Genomic DNA, 22,436 nt, shown 5'->3' on the forward strand with positions numbered 1-22,436 from the left:
ATTTAGTAAAAGGATATGATGATGCCAATTCAACAATTGCTTATGTAAAGGTGACGTCTGAACTATAAATTTTGATGAGAAACTTGCTACTGTTAATGGAAAGCCACTGGATGGTATGGACCAGACTGATATGTTCTGAAATGTGGGTATTCAGTGTCTTAATGACAAAAAGTGAGGAAATCACTATCAGGATTTAATATATTGGTTAAGCGGGTTACTGCAGTTCATATAGTAATTTTCAAGCTAGGAATAATCGATTACATGAATTGTATGGTGGAAGCACTGTTCCTCACCGTCCTTCTGGTTCAAAGTACGTGCCCGTAACTCCTGATATCTAAACCATTTCACATCAAGTAATCTGTTCAATAGAAGGTACAACTTTACATTTTTGGATTTACCAAAGAATTAGCCATTATGAAAAAACTCAACTTGGTAAGCAGACTGAAGTAGTGTGAATGATGCAGCCAGAGATCAAATACCTGCTGTGTAAGCTACAGGCTCTTACACCCCGTAGACACATCCACTCAATAATGATTTAAGTGCTCCCTTGAATTCTGGGGAAACCTTTACCAAGGTTGCTAATACTCTACCTATAATAGTTGTCATACAATGCAACATTTGATTTTAGATATTTTTAATATTAATATATGTAGCTCCAAATTTTATGAAGAGCTTACCTATTCCCCATATATCAGAATATCTTTTGTCATCCTCACTCTTCTCATGTTAACAACTTTGTTTGTTAATAAATGATTATTTAATGTTTCTCTATTCTTCACCTGTTTAATGTTATGGTCTTTTACTATTTTTCTTTTATGTTATTATTTGACTTTATGAAGAAGGATATAAAGACACAAGTATACACCACTGCTTGGCAATTTTATCAATTTTCTATATACAACTGCTTATTTGATCATGAATAATGTATGAAAGTCCAAGGCTCTTGATTATTTATAGAGAGCATTTACAGAAGAAAAAACATCACACAAATTAGAAATACTATTTACACACCTTTATTATTAACTACTCCATTTCGAAACATTACCTATGTCTCATCTATCTACTTACAAAACACGTTATGCAGAGGCGTAAAAAACCTTTCGCTAAAGGAAACGGAAAATTGGTCAGAGCCTCTTCTTACTTTCAGGAGGTAAAACCTCGTCAAATGCTAACCTTTATATTATATCGAGTTCAAAGTGCAGCGCTGCACTCATAGCAATCTTAGCTACATATATAAAATGAAGAGATGAAGGCTGTATCAAGGCAACAAATTATACCTTCCTAATTTTCTGTATTAAGTAGAAATTACAACAAGGTAAACCCATGAAGTAATCTAGACAACTAAGGCTCTTACATCCATGTACACTATTACAAATGAGTGAATACTTTATAACATCAGCAAACTTTTTAAATACAATAAGAACAAAATATAAAAACCAATATGATGATTCTGAAGTTATATGAACACACTTCTTATACATGTATAGAGACTACAAGCTGACTGGGAGTGTATTAGATACTGTATTATGGCATAAACAATCTTTGGAATGTTATTTGTTTCTTCCATGTTGCAATAAATAACTGTTGGGATTTGTTCACTACATTGACACAACTGCTACAGCTGTTTAGCTGAACACAAAAAACCACAACCTGAAATTTCTATAAGTTGGTCTATTACATTTTCATTCACGTAGGGAGGAAAGAACCTTCTAAAAACTGCTCTGATATGCCACCAAAATAGTTCATTAAATTTGGCAATAATTTTGATGAATGGAAAAATCTTTAGTGCGAAGCTTTTCCAAAATTTCTGAACAATAATAAATACATATGAAGAATATGGTGATTCTAACTTAATACAAAAACACGAATAGTGTGGATTCACTGTACATGGCATCATCTGTCTCGTACAATACCATGCAAAAAAATTACACATAAGTTGACCTTAAAAAGTTTGCAAGTACACCACCCATTATGGGTGATGGCAAATCAGGCAAAAGAAAATTAGGATACATAAGAAATTGACAGAAGGTATAAGTTAAAAAGCACCAAACAGTTTGTGAAATAAATATGACCGTGACAGAAACTTTGAAGACAAAGCTGCATTAATACTAGAGTACTGTACAAATATATTGTTATATATGAAATTGTCTTTAAATATTTAAATCTGAATAAACCAAGTAAGCTAATAAAAGGAATAAATGAATGAAAAGAAAATTGTCCCCCACCCCATTAACAATACAAACACATTTCAAAACAATACACATAAGCAGTTGAAAGAATGCATATATAACTTTAAGGACCACACTCTTCTTTGATAACATGTCTGCATAATAAATGTTTTAACAAAGGTATAGCCATACAAACCTGAAGGACCAAAGTACAGACAGTGTAATACAAGGTATGTATATTAAGATCTTGAAGTAACTCAGCAGTGTTAGATCATTTTTGGCATCTTCGAAAAAGTCTAAATCAGAATAGAATGTGCATTCCTATTATGTACTGTATATGATTCCAGAGAATACTATATGGCTACAATACGTTTTCAACATCTATAAAAAATTTCAGCATTCAGAATAAAAAGGAAAGTAGAACAAATTCTAACTAGAGACTTGCAGAATTATCAAATTCTGTAATGAAAAATGAAATATTTAAATGAGTTATAATCCTTGATATTAATCTTATAATTTCAATACCACTCTGTGAATAAGAGAACCTACTTAGAATATGAGATTTCCATAATCAGTGCAAGACACATGAACTTTTCATGCATATATTTTACTAAGATATATCAAAACCTGTTAACATATCCATGAATAAAAGTCAATTGTATTTTCCAGAATACAATGTATGAAATATAAATACATGTGCTGCTCAACACAAGCCAATGAATCTTTAGGAAAAGAATACAATCAACAACAAACAGTATTAGCTATGCAAGAAATAAGAAACAACTAACACTCAGCATTACCACTGACAAAACATAAATAGTGCTCAAAACTAAATCAAGCATATGGAGATATGAAGAATTGTGAGTTACTGCAATAAATTTGCTTGAAGGATATAATCTAGCTAGCAGGCCTAGGCCTCTGATTCTCCTTGGCCTGCGCTTTCATCTTCCAGAATGGGAACAATAAGGTTATCCCTGGACATGAGATTGTACTTGGTTACAAATACGGTGAAGCGGCGGCATAAAGCAGTTTCAACCTGTAATGCAGAATAAGATGGTAATATTAAACACTACAAATCAACTTTTAGCTAGAATAAAAATAAAATACAGTACTAACGAACTTTTATATAATTTGAAGTTTCATAGAAACAAGGTGATAAATAAGTACTAGTACCTGGAAGCAAACCAAATAAGTCACTGTCTTACTCATCAATGTTTTGCTCAGTGGACCAACCAGTGGTATATACTGATAAGAATGGAAAGGGGAAGGGACAATTCCAGTCAAAGGATGGTTTCTGTATTTTTTCAAGTAAGTTATCTAAAATTACTAAGTGTGTATTTTAAAACAAATTGTGAATAGTACTGTCCAAGTTCATGCAAGTTACTACAAACAATACTCTTATCATAGTGTACTACATTTACATTTCCCTAGGGAGAATATTACATAACAATGTCAGCTGAATTAAGAGACCTAGACCATATATAATGCATGCCACGGAAGGCAATAACAACATAGGAGAAACAAATCCAAAGTTGTGTATATGTACATATATTTAAAGATAAATCATATTTGCCGAAAAATCAGTACAGAAAGTGTCCAAATCATATTTACAGTTAAATTAGTACAGAAAGTGTCCCAAAAGCTTTCTGTAAAGATTTATCTTTATTAATTTATGTATACATAACTGTGCATTTGTTTCTCCATTTCAATAATCATGCTACTATTGCTGGTTAAAAGAAGCTGCTAATTAATGAGATTTTCAGCTCTCTTTTTCACTTAATTAGAAAGTACTTCCCACCTGGTATTTGGCATAACATAAGCAGCTAGAAATACAGCAATGGTTGTATGTATTTCAACTTTCATAACCCTACCAGTGGTGTGAAAATCTCATATATTGCATCCATAACCCCAGTGCGGGTTGTGGAATGGTTGTGTTAATAACAATAGTTTAAGGAAGAATGTGGTGAAGATTTTAATGGTTTCCATTTGTTCCTTCCCCAACCTACTGAGAATAGTTTTTATTGATGATGTGTTTGTGTACCTATAAGTGCCCAGTCTCTATTTACAGGAATGCCTAGGAATAACAGCCTAATGCTTCTCTGGTTGGTGATATGTAAGTGTATAGTTAAAGGACCTTCTAGGGAATGTCCAGAATTACCAATTCTTCACTACTCCTCACAAAGCAAATCAGTACTGCAAAACCATTCCTTTGCAAAATAAACAGAACTGGTGAAGTCCACAGTGTAGGATAACATGGTGCACGTATGTGCACTCACTACAGACCTATGCTGTTCAACCACAGCTTTTCACTTTCTCTTGAAGAGCTTCCAATTTCCAAAGAACAGATACTCAACTCCAAAATCAATCAGTTATAAACAGAAAAAAAGCTACTTGTTAGTAACAGGGAATGATGTCTTCACAAGCCAGAAGCCAAAGAAAAAATGCTGCATTTCTGATAGGTTGGTTAGATGTATCCCCATTCATCTGCCTGCCTACCAACAATTAAATACCTTGCTACCAAGTTTCAATGGACATTTCCCTCTGGTGCTGGGGATTTTTGTATAAAAATTCAATGGTTTTTATTCTCATGGGAACAAATACCTTTTTAGTAGAATTTACAGTGTTGATAAAATACGAAATTAAAACATCGGCGCTAACAAATTTTCTAAAGAAAATATTCAAGGGAGATTAAAATATGAAGCTCTCTCTTCTTCGCTAAACTTGAAAATATTTTCATACTAAGCTTGAGGGATATACGCATTTGGCTCATTGAAGCCTGGAAAGTATTTGTGATAAAAAAATACTTTTATTTCATATAATAAGCCATCAAGTAACAATTATTGTACCTAAAAGAACACCCATCAATTATTCATCTAAAGTAAGTCTACCAGTATTCATCCTTACCCAATTTTCATACATACCTCAAATTCATCAAAGATAGCCCTATGGTGGAAATAAGCATGAGAGAATATCCTGTACACTCTACGGCAGACGGAACCTAACTTAGCCACAGAAGATTCTTTTATGCTTACTCTGAAAAAGTTTGAACAATTCTGGTAATAGGAATTATTAACAGAAACTTCTACATGCTCAACTAAAATAGTGTACAATTTACTTTAAATATCTGAAATGGGCATCATTTAACACAGAATTAAATATTAAACAGGATAACAGCAAGTGCCCTTTAATTGAAAGTTTATAACTAAAAATTGTGGACTTGGTGGTTGCTAAGTTTTAATTATCGTCTCTTAATATTTAATCCTTTTAACAACTTGAAGGCCAGCTAGTGACTTTATCAGCAATTGCAAGCACTTGAATAGTTTCCTAGTTCATCTACATGAAGTGGAAATGAATACAGTATTACTTGATAAAAAGATTGTTCGTACAGAAAAGTTAATAGATACAATAACCACCTCAATATACTAACCGACTAGGGAAATATTTGTTAGAATTTAATAAGCAAGCAGCTCCATCCAAAGTATGGCGAGTGTAGTCTATGGCAGGGCACTCCTTGGGAGTTTTGTGTGCTGCACATAAGAATATCCACTGCTCAGTGGCTGTCATTTGCGTGCATGTAGATGGCTGGCACTCTCCTTGAAGTCGCACTGCTAAACCATTTAGTTCCATGCAAAACTGTCTGAAAGGATATTAAAATTGAGCATCATTTCAGAATACCGAGTACACCTATAATAAACAGTACTTTTCACAGAAGTGTTTTGATTATAAAATGACAATTTGTCGAAAATTGCATTTTTCCTAACTATACAAACCTGAGGTCCTTTACATATAGTCCCTCCTCATGCCACCCCTCACTCTGCGTATTTTGCATGGGCCAAAAGCAAAAGTGATTTGTTTACCTCCCAGCTGCGCGACTGTCGGACAAGCAGTTAACTACCGTTCTCCCCTTGTTCGAAGCTTACGACCGTTCCAGCTGCCGCTAGCTACTTCCTATTGTTAAAGGACCTCAGGTTTGTATAGTTAGGAAAAATGCAATTTTCGACAAATTGTCATTTGTTCCGATACGTAATACAAACCATCGGTCCTTTAACAATAGGAAGACTCACTTCTTGGTGGGAGGAATCTGAGTCTTTGATGAACAGACTGGTGTTCGTCCATCCCTGGAATGCCTCCCTGGTCGTAAGAGCGAGGGAGGGATCCAAGCCTCTGTCCGATTGATCGGGGTGTGCACCGCAGGATCAATGGTCAGACCTCTGGGCCGAGTACTAAGAGAGAGGCAAGCGTATCTCTTCGTACCAGCAAGCAAGAACTTGTTCCTGTTTGCAAGAGGCAACATAAAGTATGGGTTGTCTCAAGCTGGCATCCACTTCCTCCCCCTTGTTGGAGGAAGTGGTGGATATACGCTCCTATCCCTAGTGAAAGGGATAAGATGGGGCTCTGTTGAGTAGCTCACCTGCATCTTGTCCTTATCCAGCAGGGTGACGACCGTGTCCCTCTAACCACAGGTAGAGGGGAAGAAAAAGATGGGAAGAGGAGCCAGTCACACTCTCATTCACTCATCCATTCTTACGGTCACACTAGGACTCGATGCTGTTCAGCCTGCGAAGGTCTGGGTTCGCTACACAACGTGTTGAGCAGCCACCACGGGTCCCAAGGAAAAAGATCCAAGGACCTGTGGGCAATATCCCGAAGGTAGAAGGAGGGGCATGTGGTCTGGTTGGACCAGACCCCTGCCTTCAGTACCTGCGCCACGGAGAAGTTCTTGCGGACAAGGCAGCATCTCCTTCGCATCGAAGGCGGTGAAGTCCATTAGGGAGGGGATTGTGAACAACTCGAACCAATCGTCAGGGACCGAAGGGTTCTGAGTCTTCGCTACGAAGTTCGGTACGAAATCGAGCGTCACGGATCCCCATCCCCTGGATGCTTGACTTCGCAGGAGAAGTCATGCAGTTCCTCAGAGGAAAAGAAGGGAATAGTCGCATGACCTATCCCTCTTCTCTACTTCGGTGATGTCCAGTACCCATACTGGTCTGTCCGTTTGCCACGAAGTCTCTCGCATCCTCCTATCCCCATGCAGCGAAGTTCTCGGTAGTGGATAGGACACCGACACTCCATGGTGGTTGTCGATGGTATGGGTACTGTGACAAGCTATTAAGACGAAGTAATGATTGCTCTGTAACAACCGAACTAAGTCAACAGCGTAGTTCGTAACTGACTCGGGCGCTCTGACAGCTGCCGACTGACTGCGTTCGGTAGGAGGCAAGTTGTCCAAGCATCCGAGTAAGTCACGTGACCTTCGCCTTTAAAGGGTTATGCCGAGAGACCAAACAAATAATGTATTTGTTTGTCACCAATGCAGGACAGCGAGGTGATGATTCTCTTAAGGCATGTGCCCAACAGGCGAAAGTCAATTGCCTTCTAGAGACCGAGGTCCCTGAAGGCAAAACATCTCATAGTTGTTGAATCTCAGCTAAGGAGAAACAACACTATGAATCGTTGAAGACGAAGGTAGATATTGAATGCAACCTACGTCTTCACAGACGAATCGAGAGAAGGATTCTCAAGATTCATAACCTGTGCTTACAAATGACTGAAAACGCTAACTGCTATTTCATTGCTGTCCGGTGAGAAGTCGTAGTTGCAATGAAAGCGGGGCGTTCTTCAGTAATGAAAACACAGGGGAAAGCCGCCTGAAGAACTGCTTCTCATGGGCTGAACATTTGGAAGTAGAGCTGTCAGGTTGGAGAGTAGGCGATGTCTTTTGACACATCTGTTAATTCGGGTTGAACAATGAACAATTGTACACCTACGAATATGAGATATTTTGAAGGCAAACTCAGATGTCTGCAAAATCATTCGCATTATCGCAGTGCGATGCAGCGGGAGACTTGTACAGACTTCTGTTACCGTGGGGTAAACAGAAAGATGAAAGAGTCCAAAAGATATCTCTGTTGAAAATTCTCACAATGTCGAAGGCGATGGAATCTATCGTCACAGCAGTAGATGGTCCTTCATTATTGCGAGAATCCCCGTTAATCAGAGACCTAAGTCCATGATTGTTGGGCAGAGATACGGTTCGGTAGTCAATCAAGCAGGGGAGAGAGAGAAACATAACTAACCGTGCATCTCGGAGGCCCAGCTGATACTGAGCTGCTATCAGGCAGTTCAATACGCAGTAGCTGAGCCTGAGCTCTCGCTGACTCGTCATCCTGAGTTGCCAGGTAATCCATTATTCCACGAAGGAATGCGTTCGGCTAGAACCACCGAGCATAAAAGATATGCTCGAGCAATTATATTTAGGCGAAACGAATTTCGGTAAATATAAAAGTTGAAATGGTGTTGTCGTGACAAAACCATAAGTATATAAAATTGAAACTGAAAACTCCTGGGAGGTTGCAGGCAACCCCGAGTTGCAGTTCAATTAGAATACTTCTCTTCTAAGTCGCAATCCGTAGATTAACTAGGATATGCGCCTACCCCTCGGACAATTCAACTGCTTAGTAGAATCATGTCGCGAGGTTAATATACGTAGTATATTTGTAGGATTCTGAACAACGATCTCCATCCTAAATTCTTTCCTTCAAGAAAACAAAATAAGGATTGGAGATCGACCACCTTCGATCTCTATCAAAGAGAGTGAAGGAGAAGTCTTCCTCGAAGGAAAGCTTCAATGGTGAACAGAATACTAAGACGATAGTTCAAGCCAAACTGGATATTCCCGTCCGATCTTCTCTATTCCAGGTTGGTCGCCTACTGTGAGATAGTTTTCTTTCAGCAGCAGTCTTCTTCCCAATGCTAGAAATTCCAGGAATTCGAGCATAGGCGAGGTTCCCGATTATCGTGTAACATATCGGGATTCTCGTCTCGCTCACTTTGGACCGTGGTCTCGCCTAAGTGTTTGGAGATCGTAAAAAACTCGAACACTCTGAATGCGCTAGAAATTCCGTAGAATTCTAAGCAGTCTGCGAAACCCCCACCGAATTCGTCAAACGATATCGGCTGGTGGTCCTCTCGATTCCCGTAGAAATCGAGAATGGAGCAGGATCCCTCCTCAACGACCGGGGCTTACGTCAGGTAGGACCCGAAGGTTCCCCCGGTAGCGCAGTCCCCAACGTGGGATCCTACAGAGAAATCTCTGTAGGATCCCTCCCCTTTCCCTCGTAGCCGTAAGGAGAGAGGGAATGGGGGAGGAATTGGATACTCGCTCGCCTTCCCAGTGGAACTAGCAGTTGGAGAAGAGTAGGAGCAAGGCGATGGCCTCTCAGTCTGGGAAAACGTATCGTCAGGAGAAAACGTTTTCCTGCGGAGGGTTACGAACTCTCACTGTAGGTAAGGGTCTGCCGCCACTGTGAACGTCGTCTGGGTGGGGCTGATCGACACCTGACAGGAGAGAGCCGATACCGTCCTCCGACTCATTCCAGTCCTCGTCGAGGTCGAAACCTCTCAGGAGGACCGAAGGAGTATTTAAATACGGTGTCCGAAGACACGTAGAAACGCCGCTGTCGCAGTAGAGGAGGTGGAAGTAGCTTGATCGACCGGCCAGAACTGAGAGAGCCTTCTTGTCCGGAGACGAGAGACTCTGGTTCGAGACAGAATCGGCAAGCTCCGATCGCGGCAGACCCACCGACAGTTTGGGTTCCCTCTCGGGCCCCAAAACGACTCGAGCAGAGACGTGGGCTCTGCTGGTGGGAGCGGCAATCCTTCCGCAAGGTCATTATGCTGACGAATCAGCTTAATGACTTCTGCAAAATTCCTCTGTATCTCGGGAGTAACCGCGTCTTGCGGAGTAGGACCGTCCAGTCCCTCCAGCAAGAACAGATCCCGAGATACTCCTCCTTCAGAAGGAGGAACAGCGGCAGACCCCTGACGGTCGCCTCCAGCTACTTGTGCGTATGTCCTGGTCGGTCCTAGAACCGTGCCTGGTCCATACGGCATCATAGCGGGATCGCGAGCGGCGCACCTCTCGCGATCACTCCTAGGTACCTCGCTCCTCCCGGTGTAGCCCGAGGAGGTTGAAGGTACAGGAGAGGCAGACCTGACGCTCCCCCCTAGCTCGCTGGCAGGACCAGCGTGCTTGGAGGGCTGCTGCTGATCGTCAACCCGCGGTGGCGATCGAGCAGCAGGCCTAGCCTTGCCGCTCGCCTGGGGCGAGAGGCTCGGCTGAGAACGTCGACGCTGATCTCTAGCGTCAGGCGAGCTGTTGCTGGTTACCGTCTCCGCCCGGTCCCGATGGGAGCGGCGGTCAGGTGACCTGCTAGGCTCGCTGTCGCGGTGAGACCAGCGAGCGTCCTCTCGGCGCGTCGAGCCGCTGGTACCGACGGCCGCGGGGACCCCTTCCTCGCCTCAACCCGTGGCTGGTCAGCGACCGTCACGTCAACCCGAGCAGCCAGCTGGTCGCTGCGAGAGCGTCCACTGGCCTGGCGAGAGTCGTCTGCACGACTCTCGCCAGTCTTCTGCTCCGCGCTTCGGTCTTGACGGCGAGCGAGCTCGGGCGTCAAGACTTTGGCTGGACGGTCTCCCGCGGGAGACCGTCCATCGTCCATTCGGTACTCTCGCTAACGACAAGCCGAGGCGGATCCTGGTTTAGCGGCAGAACCGCTAGAACCAGGCGAGGAAGTGCCAGCCGAAGCTGGTACTCCTCTGGTCCCCGTCTTCTTCTCCTTGGTAGAAGAAGAGACGGGCCCTGTTCCCGAGGGAGCAGGAGGACCAGCAGAAGAGCTCCCCGAATCGCCGGAGCGAGACGGGCCCTTAGAAGGTCCCGAAGGAGCCTTCTTAGGGGGGAAAATGACAATTTGTCGAAAATTGCATTTTTCCTAACTATACAAACCTGAGGTCCTTTAACAATAGGAAGTAGCTAGCGGCAGCTGGAACGGTCGTAAGCTTCGAACAAGGGGAGAACGGTAGTTAACTGCTTGTCCGACAGTCCGCGCGGAGGTAAACAAATCACTTTGCTTTTGGCCCATGCAAAATACGCAGAGTGAGGGGTGGCATGAGGAGGGACTATATGTAAAGGACCTCAGGTTTGTATAGTTAGGAAAAATGCAATTTTCGACAAATTGTCATTTGTTACCCGATACGTAATACAAACCTCGTCCTTTAACAATAGGAAGACTCACTTCTTGTGGGAGGAATCTGAGTCTTTTGATGAACAGACTGGTGTTCGTCCATCCCTGGAATGCCTCCCTGGTCGTAAAAGCGAGGGAGGGATCCAAGCCTCTGTCCGATTGATCGGGGTGTGCACCGCAGGATCAATGGTCAGACCTCTGGGCCGAGTACTAAGAGAGAGGCAAGCGTATCTCTTCGTACCAGCAGCAAGAAACTTGTTCCTTTTTGCAAGAGCCAACATAAAGTATGGGTTGTCTCAAGCTGGCATCCACTTCCTCCCCCTTGTTGGAAGGAATGGTGGATATACGCTCCTATCCCTAGTGAAAGGGATAGGATGGGCTCTGTTGAGTAGCTCACCTGCATCTTGTCCTTATCCAGCAGGGTGACGACCATGTCCCTCTAACCACAGGTGAGGGGAAGAAAAAAGATGGGAAGAGGAGCCAGTCACACTATCATTCACTCATCCATTCTTATGGTCACACCAGGACTTGATGCTGTTCAGCCTGCGAGGGTCTGGGTTCGCTACACAACGTGTTGAGCAGCCACCACGGGTCCCAAGGAAAAAGATCCAAGGACCTGTGGGCAATATCCCGAAGGTAGAAGGAATGGGCATGTGGTCTGGTTGACCAGACCCTGCCTTCAGTACCTGCGCCACGGAGAAGTTCTTGCGGACAAGGCAGCATCTCCTTCGCATCGAAGGCGGTGAAGTCCATTAGGGAGGGGATTGTGAACGACTCGAACCAATCGTCAGGGACCGAAGGGTTCTGAGTCTTCGCTACGAAGTTCGTACGAAATCGAGCTCACGGATCCCCATCCCCTGGATGCTTGACTTCGCAGGAGAAGTCATGCAGTTCCTCAGAGGAAAAGAAGGAAATAGTCGCATGACCTATCCCTCTTCTCTACTTCGGTGATGTCCAGTACCCATACTGGTCTGTCCGTTTGCCACGAAGTCTCTCGCATCCTCCTATCCCCATGCAGCGAAGTTCTCGGTAGTGGATAGGACACCGACACTCCATGGTGGGTGTCAATGGTATGGGTACTGTGACAAGCTATTAAAACGAAGTAATGATTGCTCTGTAACAACCGAACTAAGTCAACAGCGTAGTTCGTAAATGACTCGGACGCTCTGACAGCTGCCGACTGACTGCGTTCGGTAGGAGGCAAGTTGTCAAAGCATCCGAGTAAGTCACGTGACCTTCGCCTTTAAAGGGTTATGCGATAGACAAACAATAATGTATTTGTTTGTCACCAATGCCGGACAGCGAGGTGATGATTCTCTTAAGGCATGTGCCCAACAGGCGAAAGCCAATTGCCTTCTAGAGACCGAGGTCCCTGAAGGTAAAACATCTCATGGTTGTTGAATCTCAGCTAAGGAGAAACAACACTATGTACCGTTGAAGACGAAGGTAGATATTGAATGCAACCTACGTCTTCACAGATGAATCGAGAGAATGATTCTCAAGATTCCTAACCTGTGCTTACAAATGGACTGAAAACTAACCGCTATTTTCAGTTGCTGTCCGGTGAGAAGTCGTAGTTGCAATGAAAGCGGGGCGTTCTTCAGTAATGAAAACACAGGGGAAAGCGCCTGAAGAACTGCTTCTCATGGGCTGAAACATTTGGAAGTAGAGCTGTCAGGTCGGAGAGTAGGCGATGTCTTCTGACACATCTCGTAATTCGGTTGAACAATGAACAATTGTACACCTACGAATAAGAGATATTTTGAAGACAAACTCAGATGTCTGCAAAATCATTCGCATTATCGCAGTGCGATGCAGCGGGAGACTTGTACAGACTTCTGTTAACCGTGCGGTAAACAGAAAGATGAAAGAGTCCAAGAGATATCTCTGTTGAAAATTCTCGCAATGTCGAAGGCGATGGAATCTAGCGTCACAGCAGTAGATGGTCCTTCATTATTGCGAGAATCCCCGTTAATCAGAGACCTAAGTCCATGATTGTTGGGCAGAGATACGGTTCGGTAGTCAATCAAAGCAGGGCAGAGAGAGACATACATGACCGTGCATATCGGGGAGGCCAGCTGATACTGAGCTGCTATCAGGCAGTTCCAATACGCAGTAGTTGAGCCTGAGCTCTCGCTGACTCGTCATCCTGAGTTGCCAGGTAATCCATTATTCCACGAAGGAATGCGTTCGGCTAGAACTACCGAGCATAAAAGATATGCTCGAGCAATTATATTTAGGCGAAACGAATTTCGGTAAATATAAAAGTTGAAATGTGTTGTTCGTGACAAAACCATAAGTATATAAAATTGAAACTGAAAACTCCTGGGAGGTTGCAGGCAACCCCGAGTTGCAGTTCAATTAGAATACTTCTCTTATAAGTCGCAATCCGTAGATTAACTAGGATATGCGCCTACCCCTCGGACAATTCAACTGCTTAGTAGAATCATGGTCGCGAGGTTAATATACGTAGTATATTTTGTAGGATTCTGAACAACGATCTCCATCCTAAATTCTTTCCTTCAAGAAAACAAAATAAGGATTGGAGATCGACCACCTTCGATCTCTATCACAGAGAGTGAAGGAGAAGTCTTCCTCGAAGGAAAGCTTCAATGGTGAACAGAATACTAAGACGATAGTTCAAGCCAAAACTGGATATTGCCCGTCCGATCTTCTCTAGTCCAGGTTGGTCGCCTACTGTGAGATAGTTTCTTCAGCAGCAGTCTTCTTCCCAATGCTAGAAATTCCAGGAATTCGAGCATAGGCGAGGTTCCCGATTATCGTGTATATCGGGGATTCTCGTCTCGCTCACTTTTGGACCGTGGTCTTGCGTAAGTGTTTTTGGAGATCGTAAAAACTCGAACACTGAATGCGTTAGAAATTCCGTTAGAATTCTAAGCAGTCTGCGAAACCCCCACCGAATTCGTCAAACGATATCGGCTGGTGGTCCTCTCGATTCCGTAGAAATCGAGAATGGGGCAGGATTCCTCCTCAACGACCGGGGCTTACGTCAGGTAGGACCCGAAGGTCCCCCCGGTAGCGCAGTCCGAACGTGGGATCCTACAGATGAAATCTCTGTAGGATCCCTCCCCTTTCCCTCGTAACCGTAAGGAGAGAGGGAATGGGGGAGGAATTGGATACTCGCTCGCCTCCCAGTGGAACTAGCAGTTGGAGAAGAGTAGGAACAGCCATCGCCTTGCGGCGATGGCCTCTCAGAGTCTGGGAAAACGCATCGTCAGGAGAAAACGTTTTCCCGCGGAGGGTTACGACTCTCACTGTAGGTAAGGGTCTGCCGCCACTGTGAACGTCGTCTGGGTGGGGCTGATCGACACCTGACAGAGAGAGCCGATACCGTCCTCCGACTCATTCCAGTCCTCGTCGAGGTCGAAACCTCTCGGGAGGATCGAAGGAGTATTCAAATACGGTGTCCGAAGACACGTAGAAACGCCGCTGTCGCAGTAGAGGAGGTGGAAGTAGCTTGATCGACCGGCCAGAACTGAGAGAGCCTTCTTGTCCGGAGACGAGAGACTCTGGTTCGAGACAGAATCGCAAGTTCCGATCGCGGCAGACCCACCGTCGGTTTGGGTTCCCTCTCGGGCCCAAAACGACTCGAGCAGAGACGTGGGCTCTGCTGGTGGGAGCGGCAATCCTTCCGCAAGGTCATTATGCTGACGAATCAGCTTAATGACTTCTGCAAATTCCTCTGTATCTCGGGAGTAACCGTGTCTTACGGAGTAGGACCGTCCAGTCCCTCCAACAAGAACGATCCCGAGATACTCCTCCTTCAGAAGGAGGAACAGCGGCAGACCCCTGCGGTGCCTGCCGCTACTTGCGCGTATGTCCTGGTGGTCGGTCCTAGAACCGTGCCTGGTCCATACGGCGTCATAGCGGGATCGCGAGCGGCGCACCTCTCGCGATCACTCATAGGTACCGTAGCCTCCAGCTCCGTCCCGTGTAGCCCGAGGAGGTTGAAGGTACAGGAGAGGCAGACCTGACGCTCCCCCGCCCCCCTAGCTCGCTGGCAGGACCAGCGTGCTTGGAGGGCTGCTGCTGATCGTCCACCACCGCAGTGGCGATCGAGCAGCAGGCCTAGCCTTGCCGCTCGCCTGGGGCGAGAGGCTCGGCTGAGAACGTCGACGCTGATCTCTAGCGTCAGGCGAGCTGTTTGCTGATTACCGTCTCCGCCCGGTCCCGATGGGAGCGGCGTCAGGTGACCTGCTAGGCTCGTTGTCGCGGTGAGACCGGCGAGCGTCCTCTCGGCGCGTCGAGCCGCTGGTACCAGCCGTGGCTGGTACCGACGACCGCGGGGACCCATTCCTCGCCTCAACCCGTGGCTGGTCAGCGACCGTCACGTCAACCCGAGCAGCCAGCTGGTCGCTGCGAGAGCGTCCACTGGCCTAGCGAGAGTCGTCTGCACGACACTCGCCAGTCTTCTGCTCCGCGCTTCGGTCTTGGCGGCGAGCGAGCTCGAGTGTCAAGACTTTGGCTGGACGGTCTCCCCGCGGGAGACCGTCCACTCGGTACTTCTGCGCTAACGAGAAGCCGAGGCGGATCCTGGTTTAGCGGCAGAACCGCTAGAACCAGGCGAGGAAGTGCCAGCCGAAGCTGGTTACTCCTCTGGTCCCCGTCTTCTTCTCCTTGGTAGAGAAGAGACGGGCCTGTTCCCGAGGGAGCAGGAGGACCAGCAGAAGAGCTCCCCGAATCGCCGGGGCGAGACGGGCCCTTAGAAGGTCCCGAAGGAGCCTTCTTAGGGGGGAAAACCCGGGTTACCAGCTGGTCGCTGCAAGAGCGGCCGCTGGCCTGGCAAGAGTCACCTGAGCGTCTCTCACCAGCCTTCTGCTCCGTGCCGCGTCTTGGCGCCGAGCGAACTCTGGCGCCGAAACTTGGCTGCACGGTCTCCCGAGGGAGAACGTACACTCGGGATCTCTCGCGAACGAGAGACCGAGCCGGAACCTGGCGTAGCGGCATCGCGCTAGCACCAGGCGAGGAAGTACCAGAGCTAACCGATACTCCTCTGGTCCCCGTCTATCTCTTCCTTACGGAAGGGGAGACGGGCCCCGCTCCCGAAGGAGCAGGAGGACCAGCGAAGAAACCCCGTCCCACCGGGGTGGGACGGGCCCTAGCAGTTCCGAAGGAGACTTCTTAGGGGGGAAGGCAGAACCATTCTTCTTCTTCGGCTTATGGGCCTTAGAAGTCGAAGGGGAAGAGGCAGCAGCAGACGATGAAGAAGAAGATGACAGCTTCCTCTTCTCCTCTTCCTCGTCAGCTCACGCAGGACAGTCGTCAGGTCCTCCATCCAGGCCGGAGCCGGGGCTATTGCCGAAGCAACACGGCCCGACTGCACCTGTCCGGAAGGACCTGGGACTGGGGAAGACACACCGTGGGCAGGACCAGCCTGGACAGGCACAGGAACCAGGAGCGACAGGAACAGCAACCAGCTCAGGAGCGGCAGGAACAGCGGCAGCGTAGACCCAGAAGGGACACCAAGCCAACAGCGGGAATCACATCAGCGGCAGGTACGGCAGGCCCAGCGATCGCCTCGTAGAATCATGGGCAGCCAGCGGAACCTGGTCCTGGCGGCCGGTCCAGGGGCGAGCTGCTGGAACAGCGGAAGTCTGGGGCAGGCAACACGAAGAAAACAGGCGGCGGCGGCAAACAACCCCACCTCGGTACGGCTGCGGCCCTAGTAGCGGCAGACGGCGTCATCGACACAGCATGGGGAGTGTAGACCAGAAGGGGGGGAAAGCAGCATAAGCGGCCGTGGTAGTAGTGGAGACCGCTCCAGACCTCGCTAGACGCTGCAGCAGCCGTGGATGCTAGGCACGCCCTGCCTCCGCGGTGGGTCCATACCTGTCCAAGGTCGTCTCCCACGGATGTAGCACCTGCGGTAACATAGATAGATTAGTAAGAGGGGTTCCCTCACGCACGGGGGGAAGACATGCCCCACCCCGAACGCAAGGAAGACCCCAAATACAAAATACAACGAAGAAGCTGAGCGGGGGGCAGGAAGGAAGACGAAGAATCGGATACCAAGGGAGTCGCGGGAGAGCTTTCTGACGACTTCCTGGGCAGACCTTCGCTTCCCCTACCCCCGCACAGCAGTGAAAAGTAATATGAAAATGAAACAGAATACTGCCCTTGCGATTCACTTCATAGAACTTAAAGGGGAAAAGATCATTCCCGGGTAAGAACGGAAACTTGATCCAATAATATGATGCTATCATAAAATATATATGAAAATGAACAGAATACTGCACTTGCGATTTCATTTCACATAAAAAAATCGTAAGGATCAAATTCCGGTAAGAAACAAAATTGATCCAAATTAAATTTCATGTAAATAAAATAAATTAAATGAAAATGAAAAGAATATTGCAATTGCGAATCCACTTCATTGCATTCTATTATACAAAATTAAAAGGCTCGTGCCGAGCGCAATCACACTCTTGGTAACGAACGCACAGGGCAAAAATATAATGAAAAGAGTACTTACATTTTTCAATTACACACTTCCGCCCAAAATACTATGCTCGGCGCGAGCGCGCCCCGCCCTCGGCACCGAGACATAATTCAAGGGTTCAATTCATGAAAAGAGAGGAAATCGCCGCATCTACGGCGATAACTCCATGTTGTTTCATAATTAAGTAATGAAATGAAAACAGGTGTACTTACAGTATCATTTTCAAGTCAAACAAACCATTAGTAGAAAACACAATGTAAACAAAGCATACGACGTGAAGCGGGCAGAGAGCGATGACGAACACGTCCTTCACACCCGCGGCCGAAAGCAAAAGTGATTTGTTTACCTCCAGTCGCGCGGCGCGCGACTGTCGGACAAGCAGTTAACTACCGTTCTCCCCTTGTTCGAAGCTTACGACCGTTCCAGCTGCCGCTAGCTACTTCCTATTGTTAAAGGACCGATGGTTTGTATTACGTATCGGACAACAACCCGGGTTACCAGCTGGTCACTGCAAGAGCGGCCGCTGGCCTGGCTAGAGTCACCTGAGCGGCTCTCACCAGCCTTCTGCTCCGTACCGCGTCTTGGCGCCGAAACTTGGCTGCACGGTCTCCCGAGAGAGAACGTACACTCGGGATCTCTCGCGAACGAGAGACCTAGCCGGAACCTGGCGTAGCGGCATCGCCGCTAGCACCAGGCGAGGAAGTACCAGAGCTAACCGATACTCCTCTGGTCCCCGTCTATCTCTTCCTTACGGAAGGGGAGACGGGCCCCGCACCCGAAAGAGCAGGAGGACCAGCAGAAGGACCTCCCGTCCCACCGGGGTGGGACGGGCCCTTAGAAGTTCCCGAAGGAGACTTCTTAGGGGGGAAGGCAGCCTTCTTCTTCTTCGGCTTATGGGCCTTAGAAGTCGAAGGGAAAGAGGCAGCAGCAGACGATGAAGACGAAGATGACAGCTTCCTCTTCTTCCTCTTCCTCGTCAGCTCACGCAGGACAGTCGTCAGGTTCTCCATCCAGGCCGGAGCCGGGGCTATTGCCGAAGCAACACGGCCCGACTGCACCTGTCCGGAAGGACCTGGGACTGGGGAAGACACACGTGGCAGGACCAGCATGGACAGGCTCAGGAACCAGGAGCGACAGGAACAGCAACCAGCTCAGGAGCGGCAGGAACAGCGGCAGCGGTAGACCCGAAGGGACAGCCAAGCCAACAGCGGGAATCACATCAGCGGCAGGTACGGCAGGCCAAGCGATTGCCTCGTAGAATCATCGGCAGCCAGCGGGAACCTGGGTACTGGCGGCCGGTCCAGGGGCGAGCTGCTGGAACAGCGGAAGTCTGGGGCAGGCAACACGAAGAAAACAGGCGGCGGCGGCAACCCCCCCTCGGTACGGCAGCGGCCCTAGTAGCGGCAGACGGCGTCACCGACACAGCATGGGGAGTGTAGACCAGGAGGGGGGGGAGCAGCATAAGTGGCCGTGGTAGTAGTGGAGACCGCTCCAGACCTCGCTAGACGCTGCAGCAGCCCGTGGATGCTAGGCACACCCTGCCGCCGCGGTGGTCCATACCTGTCCAAGGTCGTCTCCCACGGATGTAGCACCTGCGGTAGCATAGATAGATTAGTAAGAGGGGTTCCCTCACGCACGGGGGGAAGACATGCCCCACCCCGAACGCAAGGAAGACCCCAAATACAAAATACAACGAGGAAGCTGAGCGGGGGGGCAGGAAGGAAGACGAAAATCGGATACCAAGGGAGTCGCGGGAGAGCTTTCCGACGACTTCCTGGCAGACCTTCGCTCCCACCCCCGCACAGCAGTGAAAAGTAATATGAAAATGAAACAGAATACTGCCCTTGCGATTCACTTCATAGAACTTAAAGGGGAAAAGATCAATTCCCGGGTAAGAACGGAAACTTGATCCAAATAATATGATGCTATCATACAACTTGCGATTTCACTTTCACAGAAAATAATCGTAAGGATCAATTCCCGGGTAAGAGCGAAAATTGATCCAAATTAAATTTTATGCAAATAAATAAATGAAAATGAAAAGAATACTGCATTGCGAATCCACTTTCATTGCATTTTATCATACAAAATAAAAGGCTCGTGCCGAGCGCAATCACGCTCTCGGTAACGAACGCACAGGGCAAAAATATAATGAAAAAAGTACTTACATTTTCAATTACACACTTTCGCCCAAATACATGACTCGGCGCGAGCGCGCCCCCCGCCCACCGAGCACATAATTCAAGGGTTCAATTCATGAAAAGAGAGGAAATCGCCGCATCTACGGCGATAGCTCCATGTTGGTTCATAATTAAGTAATGAAAATGAAAACAGTGTACTTACAGTTTCATTTTCAAGTCAAACAAACCATTAGTAGAAAACACAATATAAACAAAGCATACGACGATGAAGCGGGCAGAGAGCGATGACGAACACGTCCTTCACACCCGCGGCCGAAAGCAAAAGTGATTTGTTTACCTCCCAGTCGCGCGGCGCGCGACTGTCGGACAAGCAGTTAACTACCGTTCTCTCCTTGTTCAAAGCTTACGACCGTTCCAGCTGCCGCTAGCTACTTCCTATTGTTAAAGGACCGATGGTTTGTATTACGTATCGGAACAATATGTGCTTTGCAATATTTTATATGTGATGAAAGAACTAAAAACATCTTTTTGCCCCTACCATTGAAAACTCTGAGCTTTAGTCTACATGGGACATATCACCTGTGATTACTGTATCCATCAACAATGTACAGTAGTCATATTTATTAATAACAGTGAAACAGACTTTCTGTCTGAAAACTAAATAGGTATTAGGCAAAAAGAACCTACAAGGAATGGAAAATGAGCAAATCAAGTAAAAGGATCTTAAAAAATTAATAAATAATGGGATTCTACATATTTAACAACAAAAATTCTACTAAGTTTTGTAAACTTTTGTTAGTAAATCTTTAAACTTTTGTTAATATTTTGTAAGTATATCTCTAAACTTTTGTTAATAAACTTTTAAAAGTTACCAACATTTCCTGTCTAATACCATTATATGGGTCCTACATACTACATCTATGTCCTACAAGAATAAACAATTCCATTCATCAGTAACATTTATAACTCAAATTTCCAACTTGACTCACCTAAGATGTTCATACTTCCAGACTCCTTCATCCTGAGACTCGGGTGCATTCAATATGGCGTCAATGTTGTTTGCATCAAGGCGGATGGTCTGCTGAATATACTGCTGAACCACTAATGTGGAATCCATCTCCTCGTAAGCTTCATCGCACCAACGATAAAAATTCTGAAATGTACAGTCAACAATAAATAGTAATGTTTGAACTAACAGAGTACAGAAGAAGGTCACCAAAGCAAAATAAACATCTAAATACATCAGAAATTTTATAAATGACTATTCTCAACTTCTCATTTTTCCCTGCTTATAATTGGGCTAATTACAATTCTTACTGATAATGGAATTTTTATTCTAAAATTAATATTAATAATACTTACCTGTATAATTTATCTAGCCCTAAATCCCCAAAAACCGCACCAAAATTTACCACATTGGCAACCCTGTTACCTCCTATTCTGTCCGCCAGTTGGCAACACTGTCGTTGACAGATACGAAAACCTTCCCTCAAATCAGTTGTGATAGGCAGATCGTGGGGTAGGATGGGTGGGACTAGATAAATTATACAGGTAAGTATTATTAATATTAATTTTAGAATAAAAATTCCATATTAATAAACATTACCTTAATATAATTTATCTAGCCCGATTAACCACATTGAAAAGGAGGAGGGAATCTGAATACAATTTCCCCTTCGGACAGAATAGGAGAAAACAAACAAAGAAATATATATCATAGGCAGTCAAAACTCAACCCAAGGTCAAAGATACTAACAACTCAAAGTCTCCTACCATAATGCCACCAACTGCGGTAGCACAGGACAAGGAGTAAGTGCATAGTCAGTCCGTCTGTACTAAAGTCAGGTGACCGACCAGGTGACCAGTCAGACGAATTGCGGACAGCAAGGCTGCACCCTGAAGACTATCAAGCACTATTCTTTCCCTAAAGGATGAGTGTCTGGACTGTCTGGGCGATTCAAAGCTAAGCAAACCTTTGGGGGTGTATCAATGCAACCCGAAGTAGCCAGCAACGAATCGGCTCATGAGCAACTCCTAACTCGAGCTTTCTGGTGCCAAGAGAAAGGAGCGCGGAGCAAAAAGGCGATTCAGTCCCGAAGGACGAATGCCTGACAGTCCAACCTGGTCTCATGTTACACGATCATCGGGGGTGTATCAACGCAACCGACTTCGTCAACAAGAAACTCAGGGCTACTAAATGTTCGCCTGATCTCCACGAGTGTCTGACTCTGAGAAGACAGGTGAGACAAAAGTAGATTGGTGAGCGAGTCACCAATGACAGCAGACGATCCATCGACTAATTCCCTGTCCAGGACAGTGGAAGAAGCAGGAGTCGTCAGGACAAGCGAACCGTGGCTAGTCCTAGGTCAGCATCGACTCGGGAGAAGCGTAGTCGCCAGTGCCGACAACCCAGTGCTGGAACCATTTCACACTGAAAATGGAAGCAGCATGAGTTGCCAAGCAGTCAGTCCTTGTCATCAAAAACACCTAAATACCAAACTGCCTAATTCCCATTATAACTACGTCAAAAACTGCCATGGGTTATAATACAAAACAAAAAATATATACAACAAAACAAAAATTAATGAATAATATACAGGTAGCAACCAAACGTAAAACAGGAAGACTACTAATTCTCCTGTCT

At 46.1% G+C, this 22,436-nt stretch overlaps 1 protein-coding gene across 1 annotated transcript; it reads right to left on the reverse strand.

Moving 5' to 3' along the window:
* Window positions 1-862: 862 nt before the first annotated feature.
* On the reverse strand, window positions 863-20,945 carry LOC135202450 (MOB-like protein phocein; the record flags this gene model as incomplete). The annotated part of the gene is given in 4 exon segments (XM_064231850.1): window positions 863-3,204; window positions 5,090-5,201; window positions 5,596-5,805; window positions 20,782-20,945. Coding segments are annotated over 4 exon segments (612 nt in total), but the record flags the coding sequence as incomplete, so codon positions are not given.
* Window positions 20,946-22,436: the final 1,491 nt, after the last annotated feature.

This window comes from Macrobrachium nipponense, chromosome 30 (genome assembly GCF_015104395.2).
Source record: "Macrobrachium nipponense isolate FS-2020 chromosome 30, ASM1510439v2, whole genome shotgun sequence".
NCBI classification, from domain to species: domain Eukaryota; kingdom Metazoa; phylum Arthropoda; class Malacostraca; order Decapoda; family Palaemonidae; genus Macrobrachium; species Macrobrachium nipponense.